General features: G+C 47.8%; 1 protein-coding gene across 1 annotated transcript in view; it reads right to left on the bottom strand.

Moving 5' to 3' along the window:
- Positions 1-2,111: 2,111 nt before the first annotated feature.
- Positions 2,112-22,586, bottom strand: part of RABGEF1 (RAB guanine nucleotide exchange factor 1) — a 69,709-nt gene continuing 49,234 nt past the window's right edge. Inside the window, exons 4-9 of the mRNA XM_075335271.1 lie at positions 20,571-20,737; positions 18,104-18,185; positions 6,856-6,988; positions 6,647-6,738; positions 3,422-3,678; positions 2,112-3,242 (exon numbers count right to left, since the gene is read on the bottom strand). Of these exons, the coding sequence (XP_075191386.1) occupies positions 2,844-3,242; positions 3,422-3,678; positions 6,647-6,738; positions 6,856-6,988; positions 18,104-18,185; positions 20,571-20,737 (1,130 nt within the window). The 3' untranslated portion in view covers positions 2,112-2,843. The remainder of the gene's footprint in view (positions 3,243-3,421; positions 3,679-6,646; positions 6,739-6,855; positions 6,989-18,103; positions 18,186-20,570; positions 20,738-22,586) is intronic.

Consider the following 22,586-nt stretch of genomic DNA (forward strand, 5'->3'; position numbering starts at 1 on the left):
TGATCCGTGTGACACTTACCAGAGAAAACACGTGTCTTTGAAATAAAATTATTTTCTATACTCCTCTGTTTCCGGCTCACTCATTATGCTCATGAATATTCACTGCACCGCGGCCCTGGAAGCAAATGTGACCACAGAGCTGGAGATATCAGCACTACGGACAGCAGCGGTGGGGACAGGGGAATAAAAGGTTCCTGCTCTCCGTGTGCCAAAATCACAGCAAACGGACGGCCATATGCACCTTCAACTCGGTCCATGCAAAAAGTGTGTGTTTTTTTTTTTGACGTGTGAAAGAGGCCTTACATGGGACAGTGAAGGCTGCAGCTGATCATCAGCAGCTGATTGGCAGCAGAGGTCACATGACACTATGTGCGGTGACATGGCGGAGATACAGGGCTCAGAGGACAGGAATGGCGGCAGTTTGCGTGTCAAGTATAGATTTGATGCTGCACTCTTGGGCTAAATATAAGGGGGTGTCCCATAGTGAACAACCCCTGTAATCTAACCTGCTTTCTCAGATTAGCAGTCCTAGTGACTGGTTATACCCCACATTCTCTGTGAATTTATAAGCACAGGGATGCTTAAAAAGTTTCTTTCCAATACTGAGACGTTTTCTACGTATTATGCCTACATCTGTCATGTTCAAAGTAACTGTAAATCCTGAAATTCCTGCTGCAAAACATATCATGGCATTTGATTGTAATGGGGAAATAAAAAGGGAGACATGTAAACAACAGGATGGCACCATGGCATATACTGCTCACCGGCTTTACGCTGCATAGCATTAAAGCTGCAAAGTGTCCGTAAACGTCACCAGATGTGGATGACGCGCTATGCCGGACCACCAGGTTAACCCTTTCACGACCGGCCGATTTTTCGCTTTCCGTTTTTTTTTTTCGCCATTCTTTTTCTGAGAGACGTAACTTTTTTATTTTTCAGTCAATATGGTCATGTGAGGGCTCATTTTTTGCGGAACGAGCTGTACTTTTAAATGAAACCATCAGTTTTACCATATTGTGTACTAGAAAATGGCAAAAAAATTCCAAATGCTGAAAAATAGCAAAAAAAGTGCGATAGCACTATGGTTTTTGAGATATTTTATTCACTGTGTTCACTATATGGTAAAACTGATGTGTGGGTGTGATGCCTCAGGTCAGTGCGAGTTCGTAGACACCAAACATGTATAGGTTTACTTTTATATAAGGGGTTAAAAAAAAATCGGAAGTTTGTCCGAAAAAAGTGGCGCACGTTTTACGCCATATTCCGTGACCCGTAGCGTTCTCATTTTTCGGGATCTTAGGCTCAATGACGGCTTATTTTTTGCGTCTCGAGCTGACGTTTTTAACGGTACCATTTTTGCGCAGATGCTACGTTTTGATCGCCTCTTATTGCATTTTGCGCAAAAGTTGTGGCGACAAAAAAACGTCGTTTTGGCGTTTGGAATTTTTTTGCCGCTACGCCGTTTACTGATCAGATTAATTGATTTTATATTTTGATAGATCGGGCGTTTCTGAACGCGGCGATACCAAATCTGTGTATATTTTTTATTTTTTTAACCCTTTAATTTTCAATGGGGCGAATGGGGGGTGATTTGAACTTTTAGGTTTTTTTGTTTTTTTTTAATTTTTTAAAACTTATTTTTTAACTTTTTTTTTTTATTTTACTAGTCCCCCTAGGGGGCTATTGCGATCAACATTCCGATCGCTCTGCAGTATCTGCTGATCACAGCCACAAGGCTGTAAACAGCAGATACGCTGTCTTTCTCTTTTGCTGTGCCCCGGGCACAGCGAAAGTGAAACCAAGTCATGTGTAGTACAGGAGTCATCACATGACCCTGTGCTACCATGACAACTATCGGGAGTCACGTGATCGCGTCACGTGACTTCCGGTTTCGGGTGGTAAGTAAATGCTTACCGCAATCGCGCTTATAATGGCGCTGTCATGTATTGACAGCGCCATATAAGGGGTTAATCGGCACGAGCAGATAACGATTCTGCTCGTGCCTAGCAGGCACACATCTCAGCTGTGAAAATCAGCTGAGATGTGTGCCGATCGCGGCATGCTGCCGCCGGAGGACCGCGGGCAGTAAGATTATGTCATTTAGGACGTAATTTTACTGCCCGCGGTCGTTAAGGGGTTAATGCATTGACGCACATTCTGATTTGCATATGATAAACGGATTTATGTAGAATGTAAAACATATACCTCATGGCTTTTCTGCTACTTACTACCTTTCTTTCAAGCTTTACACCAAAATTTCTATTCTCCTCCGTAGTGGAAGAAATGGCATAAATGCTCTTTGTTTGGGGGTCTACATGAGAGGTGATAGCGCACGTCCAAGTTTCATTACTGTCCTTTATGTGGGATTAAGATGCATGAACCAACAAAAAAATTTGTGTGTTGGTGATTATCAATTCCTGAGTTAGTAAAAAGTTGATGATAATATTGCAAATTAAATAAAAATGTTTACTGGAAAATCTGGTGAAGATGGAAGTGGATCTCAGAACAAGTGAGATTGGGGCGGATGACAAGAGGACAATACAATAACATGATACCCAGCACATAGAGGACACTGCAGCGAAACTCACAAGACGTTACCATCCCAAGGTACAGATGTCTATTTAGGGTTTATATGACAATTTAGTGGTTGGTAGCTCCGTCCTTGTGAAGAATACAAGAAACACAAGATTGCTCATAATAATAAATAGAATCAATCTCAAGTCTGAGCAACACTGAGGTCAACGTATGAATTCCTTCAATAATCTTTGACCTTTCAGATCCTTAATGGAGTGACCTAGTGGTGCACCAAAAGCCAAGGGAAAAACAAGCTCAGGTAGTGATTATTATCCCGCGTAGACCTGTGGCTGCAATGGAGGAGGCAGCCGGTCGTCCTCCACGTTCTCAGAATCAATGGAGGCCAAGGCCTGGCTGTTAGCTTTTATGTGTAAGGGGTATTTCTCGACAATATCTTGGACTTCACGGGTTACATCCTCCGTCCAATCTATCAAGTCCTTCTCTAACTTCTTGGCTTCTGTCACGATGCGCTCCTGTCTCTCTGACAGCTGGGAGAGCAGATCTAGGTTCCTGTGCATCTGTTTCACTCCTGGACATGTGTCTGCATCCCAGATGTCGGAGTCTTGCTTTTTTGGAGAAGCCTGACCAGACATGTACCTGCTGAACTCTTCCTCGCTTAGGTTCAGAGACTGGGCATCCAGCTTCTCAATGAAGGCGATAGCACAGCACTGTAAAGGGGACATAGATATGAGGAGTGGGCACTATGGTATTAGCAATAAAATATGTGGTTAAAAAATATAGACAAAACGCAAATGTGGGATATACATGTGAAATCTCAACACAGACAAATTACAATAGATGGACAGACAAACAGATCCAATCCAGCAACAAGAATCAGACCACTCACCAGGTTAGTGAAGTAGTAGCCATCCTCCCCGGTCATCAGTCGGCTGGGATTACAGAATCTGGTGATGTACTGGATGTTGGACTGCAGACGCGGAGGGTTTGCCTTGAGAACGATGTAGATCAGTGTGGGGAGGAAGTCATCAGCAGAGGCTGGTTCATTTTTTGTGGTCCTAATTGCATTAAAGATCTGTTTACTGCACCCAGTGATGCATGCCAGCTTATCACGAGGAATCCGCTTTGAGTCCATTTCTATAATATCTATATAATAAGGAAACAAAGGAGAGTCTTCTTCAGAGAGGTTATTTAGGAGTTTAAAGGAACCAGTGGGGACCGGATAAGAAATGGAAAGACGGCTGCAGTCTGACAGTCCGGTCACCTGAGGTTACACTGGGTGCTCCCTGCTGACAGCCTGACAGTCGGATTGCGAGTCAAGGCTCGGTCCAGCAATCCGGCAGCACTTTCACTGAGGGCAGCGGGGGATTCCCCAGAGTGACGCGACTGCAAGTCACATTCGTGACCTGCAATCCAACAGAGGCTTCAACTTTCACTGATGGCAGCGAGGGATCCCCCAGTGTGACCTGACTGCCTGACTATCGAACTGCAGGTCACGGCCGTGTCCAGCAGTCAGGTCACCTGAGGTCACACCATGGGTACTCGGGTATGACCTCCAGTGAACAGAGTGATGTCACCTGTTCACAGCCGGGTCCCCCTCGGCTGTCCGTGATTCCCGTAGCCTGCAGAGAGCAGACATGTGTTCCCTCTCTGCAGCCCTTGGATGTAGCAAAGCTGAGGATCGTCGCGGGACTTCAAATCGATTACGTCAATCTGCAAGCGTGTTTTGGGGGTTAATATAGGGGTGAAAGAGGGTGTGTTTTTACTTTCAAATAAAGGATTTTTTCGGTGTTTGTGTTTTATTTTCACTTACAGGATTAACAATGGGGGTGTCAGACCCCTCCCATTACTAATCCAACCAAGGGCTTAATGGCAGCTGACATTTTTTGACAAAGCAAAGCTGTCATTAACACCTTATATTACCCCGATTGCCACTGCAACAGAGCGAATTAGGATGAGCCATGTAAAGTGCCAGGATTGGCACATCTAATGTGATGTGCCAATTCTGAGCAGCTGTGTGCTGGTATTTTTAGGCTGGGGGGCAATATCCATGATTAGTCTCATCCTGATTATATCACCCTCACATGTCTGTTTTACAGTGGCTGGTTATAAAAAAAAATGGGGAGACCCTAGGTTTGTTTTCGTTTTTTTAAGGAGGATCCCCTATTTTTATACCCAGCCACTGTAAAGTTCACAAGTGGGGGCTGCAGCCTGTACCTATTGTGTTACAAGTGCTAGCTATCATAATAGGGCGGGAGGCCACGTCTTTTTTTTTTTTTGTTAAATTATGTAACTTTTATTTTAACACTACCATACAGCAACCTGACTGCAATCAATCACAGACACTGGCACATAGGGTGGGCAGGGGAAGTTCTGAATATTGATGAGCCTTAACCCCTTGACAGATATACCTGTCATGGAGCGTGTGCCATTAAGCCCCGCCCCCTGCCGCGGGCAGGTTGCAGCAATCCGCACACATATCCGCTGTTTTCAACAGCTGACATGTGTGCCTACATGTTACGAGTGGAATCGCATTCCACCCATAACAATAACCCCTTACATCTCGCTGCCAAAGTCTGGCAGCGAGATGTATATGCGCGCAGCCATGATTTTTACTTACCGCCGCCTCCACCGGAAGTCACGTGCGTGATCACGTGACCTTCGGTGGTTGCCATGGTAGCACAGGGTCATGCTATGACGCCTGTAGCTATTCCGAGTCACTTTCATTTTCACTCGGCCCAGAGCCGAATGAATCAGGAAGTGACCGTATCTGCCGTTTACAGCTGTATAGCTGTGATCAGCAGAAAGATTAGAGCGATCGGATTGCTGATCGCTATAGTCCCCTAGGGGGACTAGTAAAATAAAAAAAAAAAAACCTAAAAAGTTCAAATCAGTCCCCTTTTACCCCATTGAAAATTAAAGGGTTAAAAAAAAAAAACAACAAATTATACACATTTGGTATCGCCGCGTTCAGAAATGCCCAATCTATCAAAATATAAAATCAATTCATCTGATTGGTAAACCGCGTAGTGGCAAAAAAATTCCAAACGCCAAAATAACGTTTTTTGGTCGCCACAAGATTACGCAAAATGCAATAACAGGCATCTGCAAAACGTAGCATCTGCACAAAAATGGTACCATTAAAAATGTCAGCTCGAGACGCAAAAAATAAGCCATCACTGAGCCATAGATCCCGAAAAATGAGAACGCTACAGGTTTCGGAAAATGGCGCAAAACGTATGCCACTTTTATTGGACATGCTTGTGAATTTTTTTAACCCCTTAGATACAAGTAAACCTATACATGTTTGGTGTCTACAAACTCTCACTGACCTCAGGCATCACATAGATACACCCGTTTTACAATATAGTGAACACAGTGAATAAAACATCCCAAAAACTATTGTGCAATCACACTTTTTTTGCAGTTTTTCCACACTTGGAATTTTTTTGCTGTTTTCCAGTACACTATATGGTAAAACTTATGGTTTCATTTAAAAGTACAACTCGTCCTGCAAAAAACAAGCCCTCATATGGCAAGACTGACGGAAAAATAAAAAAAAGTTACGGCTCTCGGAAGAAGGGGAGCAAAAAACAAAAACGGAAAGTGCCTGGGGGCTGAAGGGGTTAATAAGCGGACCCAGGAAAAGAGTATGAATACAATGTGGTCCTCCGGGAAACAGGTTTTTTTCTAACTATCCTGCTCTAACTACAACTTAATTTCCATTTGTAGCCCAGGTACTTTTTTCTCCCTTTTACAGCGGTTTCCCTGGCCAATTACAGACATGCCAATACTTGACATGGCTATGATGGGGCCAGAAGTGCCCACATTGGAAAAGCTTGCCAATTGGCTACTCTGCAACCTTTCATCAAGCTTTATTCGGGTGACAAACGCGAACAGGATCCAGATGTATAGTAAAAAGTCTGTGTTAAGGATTCAGCACCAGACACAATATCTCCAGTACGGACCCAGAACTTTAGGATTGAGCGAACCCGAACTGTAGTGTCTGTCAAAGTGGGAGCTGCTGACTATTCCGGGCTCATGGGCAGGGGACCACAACCTCACTATATCCAACCATATGCAATAGGAGACAAACTATTATCGACACACAGACCTGTTATTGCCTTTACCACCATATCTGTCACTTCTGGTATATCCTCATTAACGGGAACACAGAGCATTTGTAGTGTTACCCAATGTAAAGCCCTAAAAAAACCAGATGAAAAATGCACAGGTTAATACACGCAGGTGACCAGTATAATATATAATAAAATAAATCTATATCTGTGGCCTGAGGTCACTGATCTGTAGAAGACTCCTTACCTGATCCTCTTCTGCACAGTGAGGTCTTTCTTCTCATCATCGGTGGTCTCTGGACAGAACACATGCTTATACAGACGTGTCATGATGAACTTCTCGATCTGATCCATTGCTTCCTCCACTTTATTCGGGGGCACTAGGTTTTATACAACAGGGCAGTGTCAAAAAGAAGGGAATTTTGTTTACTTACCGTAAATTCCTTTTCTTCTAGCTCCTATTGGGAGACCCAGACAATTGAGACCCAGACAATTGGGGTGTATAGCTTCTGCCTCCGGAGGCCACACAAAGTATTACACTTTAAAAAGTGTAACCCCTCCCCTCTGCCTATACACCCTCCCGTGGACCACGGGCTCCTCAGTTTTGGTGCAAAAGCAGGAAGGAGGAAACTTATAAATTGGTCTAGGGTAAATTCAATCCGAAGGATGTTCGGAGAACTGAAGACCATAACCCAAAAGAACAGCCAGCCCAAAGGGCACAGGGGTGGGTGCTGGGTCTCCCAATAGGAGCTAGAAGAAAAGGAATTTACGGTAAGTAAACAAAATTCCCTTCTTCTTTGTCGCTCCATTGGGAGACCCAGACAATTGGGACGTCCAAGAGCAGTCCCCTGGGTGGGTAAAAGAATACCTCAATAAGAAAAGCCGAAAACGGCCCCCTGTTACAGGTGGACAACCGCCGTCTGAAGGACTCGCTTACCTAGACTGGCGTCTGCCGAAGCATAGGTATGCACTTGATAGTGCTTTGTGAAAGTGTGCAGACTAGACCACGTAGCTGCCTGACACACCTGCTGAACCGTTGCCCGGTGCCGCAATGCCCAGGACGCACCTACAGCTCTGGTAGAATGGCCTTTCAGCCCTGAAGGGAGCGGAAGCTCCGAAGAACGGTAGGCCTCGAGAATCGGTTCCTTGATCCACCGAGCCAAGGTCGACTTGGAGGCCTGAGAGTCCATACGCTGGCCAGCGACAAGGACAAAAAGCGCATCTGAACGGCGTAGGGGCGCCGTGCGAGACACGTAGAACCGGAGTGCTCTCACTAGATCCAAAGAGTGCACAACCTTTTCACCCTGGTGAATTGGATTACGGCAACAGGAAGGCAAGGAGATATCCTGATTTAGATGAAAAGGAGATACCACCTTAGAGAGAAATTCCGGGACAGGACGAAGAACCACCTTATCCTGGTGGAAAACCCGGAAGGGAGCCTTGCATGACAGCGCCGCAAGCTCAAACACTCTCTGAAGAGAAGTGACTGTCACCGGAAGGCCACCTTCTGCGAAAGACGGGAGAGAGAGACATCCCGCAGCAGCTCAAAAGGCGGCTTTTGAAGAGTCGTCAGGACTCTGCTAAGATCCCAGGGTTCCAACGGACGTTTGTAAGGTGGGACCATGTGGCAGACCCCCTGCAGGAACGTGCGGACCTGCGGAAGCCTGGCTAGACGCTTTTGAAAGAAAAACACGGAGAGCGTGGATACTTGGCCCTAGAGAGAGAGCCGAGGGACAAACCCTTGTCCATTCCAAATTGTAGGAATGAAAGGAATGTGGGTAAGGCAAACGGCCATGGAGGAAAGCCGTTATCAGCGCACCAGGATAGAAAGACTTGCCAAGACCTGTAATAGATCTTGGCGGACGTTGGCTTCCTGGCTTGTCTCGTGGTGGCAATGACATCCTGAGATAACCCTGAAGACTCTAGGAGTCAGGGACCAATGGCCACCTAGTCAAGTTGAGGGCCACAGAAGTCAGATGGAAAAAACGGGCCTTGTGACAGCAAGTCTGGGCGGTCTGGAAGTGCCCACGGTTGACCCACCGTGAGATGCCACAGATCCGGATACCACGACCGTCTCGGCCAGTCTGGAGCGACGAGAATGGCGCGACGGCAGTCGGACCTGATCCTGCGTAGTACCCTGTGCAGCATCGCCAGAGGGGGAAACACATAAGGCAGTCGAAACTGCGACCAATCCTGGACTAAAGCGTCCGCTGCCAGAGGTCTGTGATCCTGAGACCGTGCCATGAAGGCCGGGACCTTGAGAGATCGACGTCCTGCGTTCCTCAGCGGCCCCGACGACTGAAAAAAATCTGCTTCCCAGTTTTCTACGCCCGGGATGTGAACTGTGGAGATGGTGGAGCCTGTGGTTTCCACCCACTGCAGAATCCGCCGGACTTCCTGGAAGGCTTGACGACTGCGAGTGCCGCCTTGGTTCGCGAACGGCACTGCCTCCATAGCTGCAACCATCTTCCCCAGGAAGTGCCTGAGGCGCCTTAAAGGGGTGTGACTGACTCCGAAGAAGTGATTGCACCCCCGCCTGCAGAGAAAGCTGTTTGTCCCTGGAGAGTCGCCAGAGCGACGGCAAGGCTTTGTTGACACGCCGCCTGAGAAGGGGCCCAGAGGTTCTGAAGAAAACGAGCCGCAGGACGAGAACTGAACTCTATCCTGTAACCATGAGACAGAATGTCTCTCACCCATCGGTCTTGAACTTGTGGCCACCAGGCGCCGCCAAAGCGGAAGAGCCTGCCACCGACCGGGGATGCGGCTAGGGGAGGCCGAGAGTCATGAGGAGGCAGTTTTGGAGGCAGTGCCTCCTGCGGCCTTTTGGGGTCGTGACGCGGGCCGCCACGCATAGGAGTTCCTCTGGCCTTTCTCCGGCCTGTTGGACGAAGAAGAATGTGGCTTGGCGGAGGGACGAAAGGACCGAAACCTCGATTGGATTTTTCTTTGCTGAGGTCTCTTAGGTTTGGACTGGGGTAAGGAGGAGACCTTTCCCTTGGATTCCTTAATAATATCATCCAATCGTTCGCCAAATAAACGATCGCCAGAAAAAGGCAAACCAGTTAAGAACCTTTTTGAAGCAGAGTCTGGTTCCCATTCGCACAGCCACATGGCCCTGCGAACTGCCACGGAGTTAGCATATGCTACAGCCGTGCGGCTAGTGGAGTCCAGGACGGCGTTCATGGCGCAGGACGAAAAGGCTGATGCCCGAGAGTCAAAGACGGAACATGCGGAGCAAAATTCCATGTGACAGTATTAAACTCCTTCAGACAAGCCTAGATTGCTTGGAGAGCCCACACGGCTGCAAAGGCCGGGGCGAAAGACGTGCCCGTGGCCTCATAGATGGACTTCACCAAGAGCTCTGTCTGTCAGTGGCATCCTTCAGTGATGAGCCATTTGCAACAGACACAACGGACCTAGTAGTCAATTTGGAGACTGGAGGATCCATCTTGGGAGAATGAGCCCAACTCTTAACGACTTCAGATGGAAAGGGATAACGCGTGTCAGTGTGACGTTTAACCCAGCGCTTGTCCGGGACCGCTCCGGGTTTTTGGACAGCATCCCTGAAGTTAGAGTGATCAAAAAACGTATTGAGTGTACGTTTGGGGAACCGAAACTGGTGTTTCTCCTGCTGAGAAGCCGACTCCTCTACAGGAGGAGGCGAAGGAGAGCGAACCAGCACCTGGTTGATGGACGAGATAAGATCATTTACTAACGCGCCCCCCTTAGGAGTATCAAGGTTAAGGGTGAAGTCAGGGCCAGAGCCCTGAGCTCCCCCGTCCGCCTCGTCTTCCTGAGAGTCCTCAAGCTGGGATCCCTAGCAGCGTGAGGAAGTCGGGGAAGAGTCCCAGCGAGACCGCTTAGCCGGTCTTGGACTGCGGTCCGGGCAGGAGTCCTCCGCCTGAGACCTAGGGCTCAACCTGGGAGCGCGCTGCGGCGATAACCAAGCGAGGCCTGGATGAGACAAGCTACAGGGTCAGGGCCTGTGAAAGGTCCGGTCTGGACTGCAATGCCTCAAGGAGCTTAGAAGACCATTTGATCATATGAAAATGACTGAGGGTCAACATCTGTGACTCTGTCCCTGCAGCCTGCTCAGGGGAAGCAGGGGGGTCTACATGAGCCGAGGGGCCCACCAGTGCCCGAGGCTCCGGCTGAGCAAGCGAGGCAGGAGTCGAGCATTGCTCACAGTGAGGGTAGGTGGATCCCGCAGGTAACATAGCCCCACAAGAGGTACAGACCGCGAGAAAAACCTGTGCCTGTTGTCTCCTAGGAGAGTGACCACTGAAGGTAAATGTGAAAAGAAAAGGGGATACAGTCTGTCCGAACAGAAATATATATAATATATACATATGTATCCGGCACCCTAGGGGGACCAGTACCAGGTGCTGTGTTCACCCTGAGCTCCCCTGATAAGCACCCACCGGCAGAATGCCAGAAAATGGCCGCCGGAGCTCTCAGGGGAGGAGTGGGGCCGAGGGCGGCGCCAGCAGAGAGCGGGAGTCTGGGTTCCCCACAGTGGTCAGTGAGGGGGGAGGAAGACATGCAGGATGTTCCAGCCCTCGCATCCGACGTCATGTCGGTAATCCCGCCCTTACCCCTGACAGGCAGGCCCGGGGGCGGGATTTTCGCGACTAGGCCGCGGTGAAGCCGGGGACTAAATTTGAGGCCGCGCCCGACCAGCAGGCCCGGTCGGCGCGGAAGTCCACCTGCCTCCTCAGTTTTACAACTACCGCGGCATCCGGGAAGAAGGTGCGCTCCCTGTCCAGTCCCCAATGGGGACACAGAGTACCTTTAAGTAGCAGGGCCCGGTCCCCGGGGTTGAAGAGGCTCCGGTCCGGCAGGTTCCACCAGGGGCTGCGGATGGAGCACGGTCCCAGCAGATGGATGACCACTCAGGTCCCACTTCTCCCAGCCGCATAAGGGATGGTGAAGGAGACGGCCTGTGGTTCCAGCTTCCGTACCCGCAATGGGTACCGTCTGGGGTCCCCACAGTGGTCAGTGAGGGGGGAGGAAGACATGCAGGATGCTCCAGCCGTCACATCCAACATCATGTCGGTAATCCCGTCCTTACCCCTGACAGGCAGGCCCAGGGGTGGGATTTTCGCGACTAGGCCGCGGTGAAGCCGGGGACTAAATTTGAGACTGCGCCCGACAAGCAGGCCCGGTCGGCGCGGAAGTCCACGTGCCTCCCCAGTTTTACGACTACCGCGGCGTCTGGGAAGAAGGTGCGCTTCCTGTACAGTCCCCAATGGGGACACAGAGTACCTTTAAGTAGCAGGGCCCGGTCCCTGGGGTTGAAAAGGCTCCGGTCCGGCAGGTTCCACCAGGGGCTGCGGATGGAGCACGGTCCCAGTAAATGGATGACCGCTCAGGATCCCACTTCTCCCAGAGCCGCATAAGGGATGGTGAAGGAGACGGCATGTGGCTCCAGCCTTTGTACCCGCAATGGGTACCTCAACCTTAACAACACCGCCGACATAGTGGGGTGAGAAGGGAGCATGCCGGGGACCCCGTGGGGGTCCTCTTTTCTTCCAACCGACAACTAAGTTATGAGAATGCATGAGTGGATGTGTGCCTCCTTCCACACAAAGCATAAAACTGAGGAGCCCGTGGTCCACGGGAGGGTGTATAGGCAGAGGGGAGGGGTTACACTTTTTAAAGTGTAATACTTTGTGTGGCCTCCGGAGGCAGAAGCTATACACCCCAATTGTCTGGGTCTCAATTGTCTGGGTCTCCCAATGGAGCGACAAAGAAAATTAGTGGAATATTGCATTTGCTCTTGGAACAACCGCTACCTAAAAAACTAGCAAACTATAGCCAAGACTTTATCCCTTTAATAAGACCCAGCCCATTTGGACCAAAAAGCACAAACTTTTTTCCCCCAGATGTTGTTCCCTGTAGAACCCTGCCCACTCCACTGATTGGCAATATAGAGTATACACAGGAAGCTGCCAATCAGTGTTGTGGGACCAGGAGGAACGGGCAACTTGTCGTATTGTAATAATCTCCTCCTAAAAAACACTAATTGTATTAAAACAGCAATGTTCATCCTAGTGATTAATAAGGCACTGGAATCAGTGTCTCTGCCCCTACATCATGGTGCTCTCAGATTTGTTGGCAAAACCCTGGTGAAAAATTTCCTTTCAAATAAAATATTACATGGAAAAAAAGTTTCTCTATAAATGAATAGATAATAGGGTGACATTTTCTAAAGGAAACTATACAACAAAGCATTGCATTTGCTTTGCAAAGCATTTGACTTCAGCAAAGCATTTGACAAAGTATCTCATACAATCCTTATTTAAACAAATCACCAAGTGTGGAATGGGCAAGGCAAGTGTTAGATGGATTCATAACTGGCTTAGTGATCGGAGTCATAGAGTGGTCATAAATGGCTGCACATCCAGTTGGAAGACTGTCTGAAGTGGGGTACCACAGGGCTCTGTCCTGGGCCCTGTGTTGTTCAACATCTTTAGCAATGATTTAGATGAAGGCATTAAGGATAAACTGATTAAATTTGCTGATGACACACATCTAGGAGGAATAGCTAATACTAGAGAAGAGACAGAGGATTCAACAAAATCTAAACAAGCTGGAACAATGGGCAGCAACTAATATAATGGTTTTTAACAAGGAGAAATTCAAAGTCATACATCTTGGCAAGAATAATGAAAAGAGCATACACAGCATGGGAGGAATAGAGCTATCCACCAGCATGTGTGAAAAAGACCAAGGAATACTAATAGATCACAGACTGAACATGAGTCAACAGCGTGATGCAGCAGCAAAAAAGGCAAACACCATTCTAGGATGTATTAACAGAAGCATACATTCTACATTCTAGATCACGTGAAGTCATTATCCCCCTTCACACCTCTTTTCTTTGGTCAGACCTCATCTGGAATATTTTGTCCAGTTCTCGGCACCACATTTTAAAAAAAAGACATCAACAAACTGGAGCAAGTTCAGAGAAGAGTGACCAGAATGGTGACTGGTCTGCAAACCATGTCCTATGAGGAACGGTTACAGGATTTAGGATTGTTTAGCTTGCAAAAGACGACTTAATAGCGGTCTACAAATATCTTAAAGGCTGTCACACTGTAGAGCAGGGGTCTCAAACTCGGCTGGGTGTATGGGCCGCACAGAGGAGAAAAATAATTTGAGGGGCCGCATTCTTTGCGGGACAAAGTGACATTTTTTTTGGTACCATATATATATTTTTTACACACCTTTGGATCACTGATTTTCAACATTTTTCACTTGTTCATTATAACAAAGGTGCACATTCTTTGGTTAAATATAAAAAACAAAAAAAACAAAAACATTTTGATGGTAAAAAAAGTCATGTTTTATTTTGTTGGGTTTTTTTTTTTTTTACATTTTATCCCTTTCTTGTAACTAATAGTCTTACAATTATCACTATATAGAAATTTTGGCCAACATCTTTTAGTAATGTTCCCCATCCTATAGTAATGACCCCAGCCTTGTCCCTATTCTATAGTAATGTCCCCATCCAATAGTATTATGCCCATCCTTGTAATGTCCCCATCTTTTAGTAATGTCCCAAGCCTTGTCCCCATCCTATAGTCATGCGCCCACCTTGTCCCCATCCTATAGACATGTGCCCACCTTGTCCCTATTCTATAGTAATGTGCCCACCTTGTCCCTATTCTATAGTAATGTCCCCATCCTGTAGTAATGGGGGGGAGGGGGGGCAGTGGCGGCGGCCTGTGAAAGGGGGCGCTATAATTTACCGATCGCTCTCTGCTTCCACCCACGGATGCTGGAGTGAAGCTGAGGGAGCGGTCTCCAGCCCCAGATCCACAGTGATTGGAGAGACCGGCCTTGTGACCGATTTCTCCAATCAGAGCTGGGGGCGGGTGAAACTGAGGTCACCCAGCTCCAGCCAATGATCAGTGCTACAGCTGCACTGATCAGGGCTGGATTTCAATGTTACAGCCATTTTCAATGGCTGAAACATTACAGTGGCTGTGATTGGCTGACGAACGCCGCACAGCCAATCACAGCCTCCGTAGGTCCATAGCCCCTCGTGAGGCTCCCTCCTCCCCGAATCTAAGGTATATTTGCTATTTGCAATGCAAAAAGCGATCGTAGCCACCGGGGCTGCGATTTCATCATGACGTACTGGGTATGTCATGGGTCCTTAAGTACCAGGGAGCCATGACGTACCCAGTACGTCATAGGTCGCTAAGGGGTTAATGTGTAGTCCTTCACATACACAAAAAATAAAAAAACACCATTCTTCTCACCTGTCCCGCGTTCCCTCACCTCTGCTTCTCGCTGTCTGCAGGCCGTGCCCCGGTGACAGCCCCTGGCAGCGATTTATGTCAGATGAGTGTTTTGCCGGCGCTGTGCGCGCACAGTCCTTGCCTCTGAAAGCGCAGCGCCGGCAAAACACTCATCTGACAAAGTGCAGACAGTGGCCCCTGCACCGGCCGCGATAGTGGACAGGGAAACGGGCCTGTGGGCCGCACGAAGCAGCCTGACGGGCCGCATGCGGCCCGCGGGCAGCGTGTTTGAGACCCCTGCTGTAGAAGGATCAGTTTTTAGTCTCATTTTCACAAGGAAGGACTAGAAGCAATGGGTTGCAACTGATGGGGAGGAGACAAAGATTAGATATTAGAAAAAAACTTTTTGACAGTGAGAGTAATCAATGAGTGGAACAGGCTACCACAAGAGGTGGTGAGTTCTCCTTCAATGGAAGTCTTTAAAAAGGTTGGACGGACATCTGTCTGGGATTTAGTGAATCCTGCTTTGAGCAGGGGGTTGGACTAGAAGACCCAGGAGGTCCATTCCAACTCTACCATTCTATGATTCAATGATATGTAATGAACAGTCGCTGAAAGACCTTCTCTGTGAAATGTGACCGCCTTAGGTGACAGATTTCAAAAGGGAAGCATGATATGTCCATGTGTTGTACAAAGTTTCCCCGCTGACCAATTTTGCACCCTCGAATAAACGACCATTTTTTGTGGAAGCTGTCTCACGGTATTTCTCTCTTAAAATGACAGCAGCCGCTCATTTCAGCCTCATACTATAATTACACAGTAATGAAATTAATCACCACCATACAAATTCTGCAAGTCACTGCTGGTGAACGCAAGTCACAGCCCAAATCTTATTACTACCCCGATCTAACACATGGAGGACCTTCAGTGAAGCTCACATCATACAACCAACAGCGGGGCACAGAAGGCTGGAAAAATCAGGAGACCGTTGCCTGCTCCAGGAATGGCCGAGGTTATGTCTCTTTCTAGAAGGTGGCCCGATTCTACGCATCGGGTATTCTAGAATTTACGTATTGTGTAGTTCATGTATGATTTTTGTTATAGATATATCTATCTATCTCTATCTCTATATCTCTCTATATCTCTCTATATCTCTCTATATCTCTCTATCTCTCTCTATCTCTCTCTATCTCTCTCTATCTCTCTCTATCTCTCTCTATCTCTCTCTATCTCTCTCTATCTCTCTATCTATCTCTCTCTATCTCTCTATCTATCTATCTATCTATATATAGATATATAGATGTTGTTGTGTGTAGTTACCAAGTGTTTGTGTAGGGCGCTGTACATGTTCTGGATGTTGTCTGGGTGTGATGGGGGGTGAGAGGGGTGTAGTTTGTGTGTTGCGTTGTTTGTGGAGTGCTGTGTGTCTGTAGCGTTGTGTGTGTGTTGCGCGGTTTGTGTGGGTGTGGTGTGTTTTGGGGGGAGGTATGTTTTGTGCAATGTGTGTGTTGTGCGGTATGTGCGTATATTTGTGTGTGCAGCGTTGTCTGTGTGTGTGGGTGTCTGTGTAGGGCAGTTGTTTGTGGTTCCCAGTGTGTGTGGTGTGTTGTGCAGCGCGCGCGCGCGTGCGTGTGCGTGTGTGTGTGTTGGGGAGAGGTGTGCACTTCCCATCGTGCTCCATCCCCCATGCAGCGCACTCCCCATCGTGCTCCATCCCCCATGCTGCGCACCCCCCATCGTGCTCCATCTCCCATCCTGCGCACTCCCAAACGTGCTCCATCCGCCATGCTGCGCACTCCCAAACGTGCTCCATCCGCCATGCTGCGCACTCCCAAACGTGCTCCATCCGCCATGCTGCGCACTCCCCATCGTGCTCCATCCCCCATGCAGCGCACTCCCCATCGTGCTCCATCCCCCATGCTGCGCACCCCCCATCGTGCTCCATCTCCCATGCTGCGCACTCCCAAACGTGCTCCATCCGCCATGCTGCGCACTCCCAAACGTGCTCCATCCGCCATGCTGCGCACTCCCAAACGTGCTCCATCCGCCATGCTGCGCCAGCATCAGCCTCTGTCCCCAGCATCAGCCTCTCTGTCCCCAGCATCAGCCTCTCTGTCCCCAGCATCAGCCTCTCTGTCCCCAGCATCAGCCTCTCTGTCCCCAGCATCAGCCTCTCTGTCCCCAGCATCAGCCTCTCTGTCCCCAGCATCAGCCTCTCTGTCCCCAGCATCAGCCTCTCTGTCCCCAGCATCAGCCTCTCTGTCCCCAGCATCAGCCTCTCTGTCCCCAGCATCAGCCTCTCTGTCCCCAGCATCAGCCTCCCCATCCCAGCCTTCCCCAGGATCAGCCTCTCTCCTCCCAGCCTCCTCCAGCACGCCGTGCTCCTCTGCCGACACTCACAGATTCGATCGCATACACTCACACCCACACACACACCCGATCGCATACACTCAAACACCCGATCGCATACACTCACACACACCCGATCGCATACACTCACACACACCCGATCGCATACACTCACACACACACACACTGACGATATTGCACATATGCGCTCATACTCCCAACATCCGGAGATACCACATGCTTCTGGCCATGTGATCCTCCGGCAGGTCCTGGAAGCTCACAGCACAGTATCGAGGCCGAGAAGCAAGCGATATCGCCGGATGCTGTGAGTGTGTGGATGCGATGTGATGTATGTGTGATTTGTGTGTGAGAGTGAGTGTGAGCCGGTGTACACTGGTAACTATGATACACATCGGGTAACTAAGGGACCTTAGTTACCCGATGTGTATAATGGTTACCAGCGTTCACGGGCTCCGTCAAGATCCCAGCATCGCAAGGTTATGTCTGGCGCTGCTGGGATCCTGACGGAGCCGGTGTAGAAGCAAGCGATATCCCAGGATGTTGTGAGTGTGTGGATGTGATGTGTGTGTGAGAGTGAGTGTGATGTGTGTGTGTGTGTGTGTGTGTGTGTACTCACCTGGGAGTCGGAGCTACGTGTCAGTTGGGCCAGAGCGAGCGTGCATTGCATGAGGGGGGCGGGGCCTGCAGAGAGCCGGGGCGAGAGGCCAATCTGTGTGGGGGGGGCGGGGCCATGGCGAGCCCAGCGGCCAATCAGCTTTGTGTCACCATAAGGACACAATGTCACCGGAAGGACACAATTTTGAAGCATGACAGACAGACAGAATAAGGCAATTATATATATAGATAAGCAAGATTGCATGAAGAACATAATATTACCTTTCCAATACATCTGCAGCTTGTCCGCTGTGTTCTGGTAGAAATCCTGAGTGAATTCTGACAGCTCATCGATATTTGACTCCTGGACAAAGTGGGGGGGAGAAAAAGGGAATTTTTAAGATATCTGTATAGGGCAAGTGTGTGTTTGCGTGTGCGTGTGTGTGTGCGCGTGTGTGTGTGCGCGCGCGCGCGCGTGCGTGTGTGTGTGCGCGTGTGCGTAACCCTCAGTACTGGATAAATTATAGTTTAACTCCTTCCCAACATATTACGTGCCGTTACGTCACATGTTGGATGCTGATGTATGGAGGGGGCTCAAGATTTGGGCCGAAATCACGCCAAGGGGATGCCAGGTGAGACATACAACCAACATCTTACTATAACAGCAGCGACCAGAGCCCTTTCTGATCACTGCTGTTTAACCACTTAAAGGCTATTGTCAATCAAAGACATCGGTATTTAAATAGCACGATTGGCGATATGTGCACTGGCTCCCATGGCTGTAATCATAACCCTACGCAGCTTAATTTGTTGGTAGGTGTCATAGGAAAATATAATTTTGACTATATACAGCGATACTGTTGTATTGGGATATAGAGCAAGTGATCGATCAATCAATCGCAGCTTCAAGTGCACTGACAAAACAGGTTTATTTTATGAAGTGTTTAAGAATGTATATATAAAAATTTGAAATCACGCCCCTAAATCCGATAAAGGAAAAAAGAAAAAGATAAAAAAAAAAAAAAAAAAAAAAAAAAAAAAAAAAAAAGCATATTTGGTGGCGCCAACAAAAGTGAAACAATCACTTAAGCACCACTCTAGCTTTTGTTTTAGCGCTGGAGTGGTGCTTTAAATACGTAAGTCCCCTGCCCCCGGTCTCATACTCACCTGCTACAGTCTTCATTTTTCCAGCATCGCCCCCATCGGTTTCTGAGGATTTGTGACCTGCTGACAGCTCCAGTGTTTCATGGGGAGGCCGGAGGTCACAGCTCAATACATCTCTACTAGACTCTCATTCTGGCTCTCACAGTTGCATTGGGCGTTTCTGATGTAACTTATGACTTCAGTTCAGTCAGAAGTTATGGGAACAAGATGGCACCGGGGGATCGGAGCGTCACCGAAAAAAGATTAAGCCAACCGGAGGGCAAGTATAAAAACAAGGGCAAGGGACTGGTGTTTAAAGCATCACTACAGCATTAACACACACACTCTAACGTGGTGCTTTAACCCCTTAGTAACCAAGCCAATTTTGACATTAATGACTACACCAAATTATAACTTAACTTGTTCCCTCAATGGAGCACTAAAATGACTTTTTCATGACCAATTTTCATCAGTTACACTTTGGGGTACATATGACTTATTAAACTTTTTGGGAGGTGGAAACAAAAAAAAAAAAAATCTGAATTGTTAAGATTTTTGAAACTATTTACTATGATTGAAATTGTCATTTTTTATGAAACCCATTTCAATAATTATAAATACTAAATTGATGTAATGCAGCGCATTACCCACCTGTCCGTGTTGTACTGACAAACCGCCTAATACGGTAGATCGGGAGTCTGGCATGATTATTAGGGTTTTGTCTATGGCAAACAAAGCTTTTGGCTTCTATATCAACTATCGGCTAGACGCAATTGTGCTGCAGGGGTTGCTGGAGTCAATTTCAGCCAATCTCCTTAGATGCTGCAGTCACCATTGACCGCAGCATCTAATGAGTAAACAGAGCTCAGTGCTGTGTCTATTGATAGGGAAGGAGCCCCGTCCCCAGGGAAGGAGCCCCGTCCCCAGGGAAGGAGCCCCGTCCCCAGGGAAGGAGCCCCGTCCCCAGGGAAGGAGCCCCGTCCCCAGGGAAGGAGCCCCGTCCCCAGGGAAGGAGCCCCGTCCCCAGGGAAGGAGCCCCGTCCCCAGGGAAGGAGCCCCGTCCCCAGGGAAGGAGCCCCGTCCCCAGGGAAGGAGCCCCGTCCCCAGGGAAGGAGCCCCGTTGAGACACAGGAAGCCCGAGGATCACAACCCCAGGGTGGAGCCTTGCCTTTACATGTCCTAATGGAAAGTGCCACAATCTATTCGGAAAGAAAAGTCAATGCAGTGGTGGGAACTAGACATGGACTGTGGTCAACAAGAGAGCGGTGTGATACTGTCAGGGCTTGCAACCTCACCTGCATACCAGAGACACATATTAAGCAGTAAGTGGCACTTGCCATGGACACCCTCTCCGCTCAGAAAACGTCAGCAATTGACAACTTATTAGATGTTAACCAGTAATAGAAGTTGGTAAACATCAATGTCGGTAAATGTTCACATCCCTATGAGGCCTGCAATTCCAATAACATGCATAAGCTAGGAGATATTATTATTAGTTACTGGAGTCCTGATAAGCAATGGTGTGGCGCTAGCTGTAATGTACTACTTATAATGTCACCCACTAATAACGAAAGAATGAAAGTGCCAAGGAAACAGATCCGCATACCTTCTTGTGGTGTACGGCTTCCAAGAAGACTTTGCACTGTTTGTAGACATCGTGTCCCGCTTTATGATAGGTCTTCAGAAACTCAATAAAATCTTTAGATACCCGATCCGTCTCCAGGCTGTACTGGCGAGTGAGAGAAGGGCTGGGGGCTTTAGCTTCCTTCATATCTGTTTTCAAAAAAAGAAAATGAAGAAATGATTATCCTGAGATCAAGACAGAAATAGGGCTCATCATGTTTGCTTGGAGATGTCAGCCCGAGGGAACCAAACCGGTGGGTGAAAATCCGGGTGGTGTAGCACAACAACATTATGTAGAAAAAAGGGGAAGGGATGGATTGCAGCACAACAACAACTCGAAGCTAAAATAGAAAGTCTTTATTCCAAAATCATTAGACTGTGCCCACGATCAAGGTACACAGAATTTTGGACATAGCATGTTTCAGCTGCGTCCAAAACACTGCAATGTGCAGTACAAGCACAATGGATGGGATTACTAGAAAGCCTGTGCTCACTGTGCGTGTGCTAGCCGCAGCGTAAACTGACCTGTGGTGCGGCTTCCCGGGCGGCAGCATGTCAATTCCTTGCTGAGGAGACACAAATGTTCTCCAGGGGGAGAACAGAAGAGAGAGATCGCAGCGCCGCGAACTCTGATCGTGAGCATGGGCAGCTGCGGCGTCCTGCGGAGGAGACACCAGGACCCGCAGGTCAGGACCCGCCGCGTTCAGCACACAGTGGGTCCCGATTGTGGGCACGTACCCTTAAAACAAGTCACTCCATAATGAATAATATTAAGAAACTGATGTGTTTCTGACACGGGTGTGCCCTCAATCTTAGTATATCTAATAGCATTGTGGGAAACTTGTTTTATACGTGCAAAGACCAATCACACAAGATACAAAATTTTAGCATTACATTTTTCTATTTATTCTTTGTGAATTATGTGATAGTATTGTATATAGCCACTTTCTATAAACTGTTTTTTTCAGTTTTATATAATTAAGGCTGTGTTGTATGTAATCGCACTTTGCATGTATAAAACAAGTTTCCCACAATGCTATTAGATATACAATGATTAGGGGACACTGACCCAGAAATATGTCAGGGTTTTGTTGTTTTTTTTTAAATACAGTCATATGAAAAAGTTTGGGCACCCCTATTAATGTTAACCTTTTTTCTTTATAACAATTTGGGTTTTTGCAACAGCTATTTCAGTTTCATATATCTAATAACTGATGGACTGAGTAATATTTCTGGATTGAAATGAGGTTTATTGTACTAACAGAAAATGTGCAGTCCGCATTTAAACTAAATCTGACAGGTGCAAAAGTATGGGCACCTCAACATAAAAGTGACATTAATATTTTGTAGATCCTCCTTTTGCAAAAATCACAGCCTCTAGTCGCTTCCTGTAGCTTTTAATGAGTTCCTGGATGAAGGTATATTTGACCATTCCTGTTTACAAAACAATTCCAGGTCAGTTAAGTTTGATGGTCACCGAGCATGGACAGCACGCTTCAAATCATCCCACATATGTTCAATGATATTCAGGTCTGGGGACTGGGATAGCCATTCCAGAACATTGTAATTGTTCCTCTGCATGAATGCCTGAGTAGATTTGGAGCGGTGTTTTGGATCATTGTCTTGCTGAAATATCCATCCCCTACGTAACTTCAACTTCGTCACTGATTCTTGCACATTATTGTCAAGAATCTGCTGATACTGAGTTGAATCCATGCGACCCTCAACTTTAACAAGATTCCCGGTGCCGGCATTGGCCACACAGCCCCAAAGCATGATGGAACCTCCACCAAATTTTACTGTGGATAGCAAGTGCTTTTCTTGGAATGCCGTGTTTTTTTGCCTCCATGCATAACGCCTTTTTGTATGACCAAACAACTCAATCTTTGTTTCATCAGTCCAAAGGACCTTCTTCCAAAATGTAACTGGCTTGTCCAAATTTGCTTTTGCATACCTCAGGCGACTGTTTGTGGCGTGCTTGCAGAAACTGCTTCTTTCG

This window comes from Anomaloglossus baeobatrachus, chromosome 2 (genome assembly GCF_048569485.1).
Source record: "Anomaloglossus baeobatrachus isolate aAnoBae1 chromosome 2, aAnoBae1.hap1, whole genome shotgun sequence".
Taxonomy (NCBI): Eukaryota; Metazoa; Chordata; class Amphibia; order Anura; family Aromobatidae; genus Anomaloglossus; species Anomaloglossus baeobatrachus.